This window comes from Pteropus alecto, unplaced genomic scaffold (genome assembly GCF_000325575.1).
Source record: "Pteropus alecto unplaced genomic scaffold, ASM32557v1 scaffold14, whole genome shotgun sequence".
Lineage (NCBI taxonomy): Eukaryota > Metazoa > Chordata > Mammalia > Chiroptera > Pteropodidae > Pteropus > Pteropus alecto.
The window spans coordinates 40,855-48,132 of NW_006436810.1; the positions used below are offsets into that span (position 1 = coordinate 40,855).

The following is a 7,278-nucleotide window of genomic DNA, read 5'->3' on the forward strand; positions in this document are numbered from 1 at the left end:
TTTCCCTAAGTTCCTTGAGCATACTTATAACCACTGGTTTGAACTCTGTCTTAGGAGTTTGCTTGCGTCATTTCATTTTTTTTTCTAGAGTTTTCTCCTGTTTTATTTGTAGCATGTTTTGTTGCTTTCTCATTTTAGTTGCCTCTCTGTGTTTGTTTCTATGTATTAGGAACCTTGTCCAGGTGGCCTTAGGCGTCCTGTGTGGCCTAGCGGCACAGTCTCCCTGATCACCTGCACTGGGGGCTCTGGGTATGTTCCTTGTGTGGTTGTGTATGTCCTCCTGTTGTAGCTAAGCCTTGATTGCTGTTAACACATCAGCGGATGGAACTGACTCTAGGGCTGACTGGCTGTGGAAACCAGTCACACTCACAGGGTATGAGCTGGTGTGTGTGATCTGACCTCAATGAGTGAAATTAGCCCCAGCAGTCTTGTGTACCTGTTGAGACCACTCTTTGGGAGTGCCACTTATGGGGCCTGTCAGGTGGTACTCCGTTGTGGTCTGGCACCAGTTTCTGAGTGTGTTGGTTCCGTGGCCCCTTGGGAGGTGCTCTTGAGTAGGCCAAGGTCAGCTGCTGCCTTTGATTGCTCAGGGCTACTTGGTGGGAGCTATAAAGTGATCCGTGGATAGCTGCTGCCTATGCTGGATCTAAAGGCTAGTGAGAGAGAAAACAGTGCAAGCCGTGGTCTGGTTATCCCGAGCACTGAGCCTGGGGCGGCTTAGCAAAGTGTCCAGTGCACCTTAAGGACTGAAGCTGCCTGCCAGTTGCCTGTAAGACTTCATAGCTAGAAGAGGTCTTTGGGTGGTATGCGAGTTGAGTAAGGCAAAGACCCGGGGAATCATTGGGGAATAGTGAGCAAATTTCCCCCGGCCAATGCAGTTTTTGTGCCAGTGCTGTCTCTGGGGCTTCCCGTAACAGTCTCAGATCACAGCAAGTCCAGCCGCTGCCCGCTTCGGGCCTGCAGATAACCGAGATCTGTTCAGGAAATACTGTAGCTCAGGGTTAGGTTTGTGGCCCGCCAGTGAAAGTCTCTCCCAGTACGCAGGGGCCTTGATCGGGCTGCACGAGCTGAGTGCTGTTGTCTGCTGTTGAATTCACAGCCCAAGGAAAGCACAGGATGGGGCTGGCTGTCTGGGAACAGCCTCGCCAGGGGCTGTTTGTCTCAGGAGACATGGAGACATCGAGACATCAGGCCAATATAGCATTAGATTTGCTGCCAGTTCTGAGTCTGCAAATTCCTGCAAAAGTCACAGATCGCAGCAAGGCCAGCTGCTGTCTGTGTCAGCTTACAGACTCCCATGAACCGCCCAAGAGATGCTGCGGTTCTTGCTGGCAGAGGGGGTCCGAAACCAAATGTTATCCCTGAGTTGTGCATGCCACACCAGCTGAGGTCTGTTGCCTGTGCAGAATGCGCAGCCCCAGAAGCGGGCAGGGCGGGAGCAGCCGTTTGGCAATGGGCTTCCCACGGGCAATTTGTGGGTTAGGTGGGGCGGGGTCTCAGAGAAACACAGGGCCATAAGGACAATAGAGCAGGGGTCCCTAATCCCCAGGCTGTGGACCAGTACCAGTTAGTGGCCTGTTAGGAACCGGGCCACACAGCGGGAGATGAGCAGTGGGCCAGCAAGCGAAGCTTCATCTTTATTTGCAGCCGCTCCCTAGCACTAGCATCACCACTTCAGCTCTACCTCAGATCATTGGCAATAGATTTTCATAGGAGCACTGGTCCCTGGTGCCAAAAAGGTTGGGGACTGCTGCAATACAGCATCACATTTGCTGCTAGTTTTGAGTCCGCAGGTTTCCGCTGAAGTCACAGATCACAGCAAGGCAGCTGACATTTGTGTTGGCCCAGAGAGCCCTGTGATTTGCTCAAGAGATACTGCAGCTCATGTTGGCAGCAGTGGTCTGAAACCAAATGCCTCCTCCAAAAAACGTGTGCTGCACAAGCTGAAGTCTGTTGCCGTGCGGAATGTGTAGTCCCGGAAAGGGGCAGGGCGGGACCAGCTGTCTGGCAATGGGCTCACTGCAGCAATTTGTGTGTTGGGTGGGGTGTGACCCACTTTCCTGGGCCACTGTAGCTTGAGAATTGCTATGTGGGGGAAGGGCTCATCAGAGGCATGATGGTGTCCATCTGTAGATTGCCCCAGAAGGGGTGTGAGAAAGGAACAATGGTGGCTGTCCCTCCAGTCCTCATCCTAGTACTGCACAATGAAGTCTTTCTCTGTTTGTCTCTTGTGCCGCCTGAACTGCTGACCCTCCACTGAAACCCAGGGTGAGTGTCTGCAAGTGAGTGAATCTGTGCACGGGTCCTTTAACAGTGACGTCTGGGTTTTCAGGGTTCTTTCATCCCACTCAAACAGCCATAATCTCCACTAATTTTTACAGTTAGATTTTGTGGGAACTCTTCTTCTTGGGGCTGAAACTCTAGGCTGGGGAGCCCCTTTGTGGGGCTAGGACCTCTTTCTCCTTCAGGGGGTCTTCTGCAGCCACACTGTCCCTTGCGGTGCTCAATCTACACGTGCCGGTGCAGGACCAGCCCATTTCACGTCTCTGTGTCTCCAACCCTCTAGTCTCAGTGTGGCTTTTTATTAATATCTTCAGATGTATGTGTTATGATCAGCTAGACTTTGGGTGGTTCTCCACGTCAACTGACTTATAATTTGGTTATAATTTTAATGTGGTCCTGAGATGAGGCAAACTCCACTTTTACGTAGCCTGCCACCTTGACCCCCGCTGCCCCATCCTCTTCCATTGATTAAACTATTTTAAAGCTTAAAAAACAGAGAACTCCACCTAAACCTAGGGTTCAACTCAGCATCATAGACTCAATGATGGTCACTTGTGAAGGATAGCAAAACACAAAGAAAGTAATGTGTTTTGAAATTACATAAAATGCCAACTTTTATTAGTTACTTTTCTACTTGGAGGTCAAGATGGAGAGAGAGAAACACTGATGGAAGCACAAATCAATAAAGAATAGGAAAGGATTAACTAATATTTTAGTATACATGAGAAACATCTCACACCAAATAGATTCATTTGTTTCTCACAGGAAGTCTAACCATCCTGCCAAGCTCAGATTTAACAAAGACATCTGATATTACTGCTGATGGTGGAGTAATGAAACAGTTGTTTTCCCTGGCTGCGTAAGTCAGAAAATAAAATCCCTCTAGAGAGTGCTTCATTTGAAAGGAGCTCAGAAAGGTGTTGAATTGAACTTTCAAGCAGGCTTTTACAAATTACTATTTTGGTGGACTGGTGGAGCCTGTGGTTAATTTTACATGGCATTAGCTAAATCTGAGTAGGATCTGTACGTCTTCAGCCAGACATAGCTCATGAATATAGAAACTGTTACAAAAAAGTAAAAGCCTTCTCTGTCCAATCGAATAGTCTAGATCCTGTCAAAGACTAGAAAGAAACAACCTATCTGGTATTTTCAGAGATATCTATTATTAGCTTTGGGTATTAAGGATGTGGAAACTTAGACTGATTTACACCCTAAAATTCTATGTCCCTCATACTACCAGTTAAGTAAAATTAAAATAATACATTCAGATATTCAAAAACTTTTAAATTATCACTCAGTCCCTGTCTCAGGAAGTTACTTGGTTCCACCAAATGTGCTCCACCAAAATGAGAGAATAAAGCAAAAAGATTCAGGAAAAGAAAATGTCAGGAATTCCCAGGATGTTGGTGGAGGAAGATTCCTCGATCACAGGAGTGCCCCATGTCTACAGAGCACTCTGTCCAAATTGGAGCAAGACCGAGGGCTCCAGGAGTGATAGCTCTATGAAAAAGATTCTTAAGTGACAGACTGCCTGATACAACTGGATATCTTTAGAGAAGATTTGTACTTTGGGCAGAGCATTTACATAGGGACATAGAAACAGGTGAGCATACACAAAAAAACAATGAAAATTATTAGTTCCAGTGGAAATTGTTTTTAAATTGCCAAGAAAAGGAAATCGTGGTCTATTACATGACTCAGCTGTAAATAGCATTTACATAATCATAATGCAGACACTACATATTGACTTTCCAAAACATCTGACATAATTCTATCGTGAGGTCAGAGAGAGAGAGGAGGTATTGGAGGACTCTTGGGAATGATGGTTAATAGAACCAAATCCTTATCAGAATAGGAAATTGACAGATGATAAAAATGGAGAAATGAAGAACTGGCAGTTTAAATATCTATAATATCTGGCAGTTATAATATCTATAAGATATAGAGGCATGGTAATAAACAACTAAATTTTATGTTCTCTTCTTTAGAAGAAGAGAATGCAGAGAGTTCTTAACTTCACAATAATGTGACTTGGAGTGGGTCATCTTTAATCATTCTGCTGTGCATTCAAGTGGACTTTTCAATTTGGAATCTGAGACCTTGTAGTTGGGAAATTTTCCTTGTGTTACTTTCTTGCTAATTTCCTCTCTTCTCTTTTGAGCATCTCTATTCAGTTAGATGTTGGGCCTCTTCAGTTCATTATTTAATTTTCTTACATTTCTCTCTAATTTTTCCTTTACCTTTCTGTTCTACAATTTGAGAGATTTTTCTCAACTAATCAACTTTTCCTGTGAAAACTTTCTTTTTTCTTTAAAAAGCTCTTTCTTGTTCTCTGATTACAGCAACAGATTGTATCACTCTAAGGAAACAATTTTTTTTGTTAGAGTTTTATCCCTTTTACCTCTGTTCTTGGTCTAGGTCATCTCTGATTCTGTCTCCTTATTTAAGAAGAGGCACTAAACATCTGACTAAAATTCTGTGTGAGGGCTTGTAAATAAGTGAGGTTTGCTGTGACAGTATACTGGAGCCTCCCAATATCTACAACTGCAAGTCCTTCCCCTTGGTTTCTTGGGCATTCCAATATTTACTTGTATCTTTTTCATTTGATAGTTTTTCATCCCTGCTATTCATTGAACAAATGTCTACCGGACATTGACTTTGTGCTAGGTCCTGGTGATTAATGATTACCTATGAAGGGTTCACTTTACAAAAATATAATCAGTTACAAATGAGACAGTTTGTGTGGGGGTAAACAGCATTGACTTTGAAGCCAGACTCCTTGGGTTTTAATTTCAGCTTTTCTACTTGTGACCTTAGGGAGCTCTCTATGCCTCAGGTTCCCAATTTAAAACACGGATAATTATGGTACCTACCTCAAAGGGTTGTTATGAGACTTAAATAAGTCAGTATATACAAACAGCTTAGAACTGTAAGTTCTGCATAAATATTAGTTATTATTTTAAAATAAGTTGTGAAGGTTATTTCTCAAGTAGCCTAAACCGTTTCAAGCAGTTTTTCAGCATTCATTGGGAAAGGAAGTGACATCGAGGATCTATTATATGTGCCAGACACTAAGCTAGCTGTTTTATATGTCATTCCACTTAACTTTAAACCTCAGAGCCTGACAAGGTAAATATTATTTCTATATCACAGGTAAGAAAAATGAGGCTCAGAGAGAAAAATAACTTGCTGAAGACTCCACAGCTGGTATGAAGAACTGGGACTTCAACCCCGGCTTGTCTGACTCAAAGTTCAGGCTTTCCTGATCTCTCATGTGTCTCCTATCTGTGAACAAACAATTCCAACTATAATATGCCAAGCACATGGTTCCCTTTAGGATCCAAGCAGACCTCCATAAGCCTCCACATTCCTTCTTTTCCTGGTGGTATGGTGAATTAAGTTAAATGCTAATAAATTCATACAATAGCACTTCTTGATAAATATCCTCTACCTTAACCTGGAATTTCCCCCTCGAATACTCAGAACTGATGAAATTTCACCCAGAGCCTTTTTAATCACAATTCACAGGAAAGTGGATTTAGTTAAACCATGACGCAGAATCTCTAGGCAGGAAGAAGAAATTTTACAGTTTAAAGGGCACCTCCATCAGTGATGAACTCTACATACATGGACACTTGGCAGAAGACACAATACTTACAGTTTCTCCAGAAGGCAGATGTATAGTCTGTGGTGCCTGTTTGTTCAAAAATTTGTTTAATAAGCGAATGTTGGCAAATGTTCCCCGTGCCATGATGGCATCATTACCTCGGCGGGAGCCGTAGGAGTTGAATTCTCGTGGAGTCAGGCTAATAATACAAGCAGAAGAGGAGCCAGTTTAGTGAACCGATCAAAGGTTCTACCAAGAACAGAGAAAAATCATAAACTTTTAGTTAATTCTCTATGTCCACCAAACATTGTTCTCCAAGGGAGAAAAGCTGTTCCCATAGCTTCAACTGAGGACAGAGTGCAAGGTGAAAAGTCGGGTGGTGATAGGTGGAAATCAATGTCCTTCCAGGGTCAACTTTCCATCTTATAAATCTGGATAGGCAAAGCAGGAGGAACTCTAATAAGAATATTTATTTAATTTATTCAGTAAAGTAGCCCATGCAGTTTCACAAAAGATAAAATATTAAAAATAGGTAAGAAAAAGGAAGAAAAGACAATAATCAGGGTAAGTCAGTCAGGTGGAGCCTAGAATGGAGGAAATGTAAAATATGTCCCATAAACTAACCAGAAGGAGGTTGAATTGTCCCTGAGTAATCATGAACTCAATGCAAAGGGAAGCCACACAATTAGCAACATGATTTTCAATTTCATGAGATAAAAATTAAAGCAGTGCCAATGAGGTAGAACAGCTATGCCTGGTCCTGAAATCAGAGAAAAATCTTGTCTATGGGCTCCAATGAAAGGGAACTTTGGGATACCAGGTATATCTTACAATTATCACAGCGACCAAGTTCACTGGGCTGTTGGTTAAAATGCTAGGAAGTGCATGTATTAACATGATTTAAAACTTAGATATAATTTGAGGATTGAGACTCAATGAAGGGGCTTCAGGAGCAAGTGAAATTATATACAAAATTTTGTGGATATGTGCATTTTGGGGGGAAGGTATTATATTTGCTTTTGTTCAATTCCCTGAAGAGTCCATGTCTCAAAGGAGATCGACAATCACCAATTAAAGAAGGTGTTAGATTTTGTTCTTCAAATTGACTCTGGGCCCCATCCTTGAAGAAGCTGATTTAAGAGGTGGGGATGGGAACCAGAAATTTTTATCTTTCTGGATGATTTTCATGGAAGGTCAGATTTGGAACTAACTTTAATTAATATGGGTATATTAGACAACAGTAAATAATATTGGTATAATACCTGTTAAAATTGGTATATGATTGAAGGACTGATAAATGGATGCGTGAACTGTAAATCAGAAGCAGTTCTCTGTGAAGAATATGTCTCTCGACCAGGAATGGCAATGCACTTCAGGTTATATTCCTG

General features: G+C 42.6%; 1 protein-coding gene across 2 annotated transcripts in view; it reads right to left on the reverse strand.

Moving 5' to 3' along the window:
- The window catches only part of ACO1 (aconitase 1), a 45,344-nt gene that overhangs the window by 10,458 nt on the left and 27,608 nt on the right, over window positions 1–7,278 (reverse strand). For both annotated transcript variants that reach the window (XR_003046846.1, XM_006913687.2), the window contains exon 17: window positions 5,942–6,089. Coding sequence is in view for 1 of the 2 variants with exons in the window: in XM_006913687.2 (XP_006913749.1) it covers window positions 5,942–6,089 (148 nt within the window). In the remaining variant the exon portion in view is untranslated. The remainder of the gene's footprint in view (window positions 1–5,941; window positions 6,090–7,278) is intronic.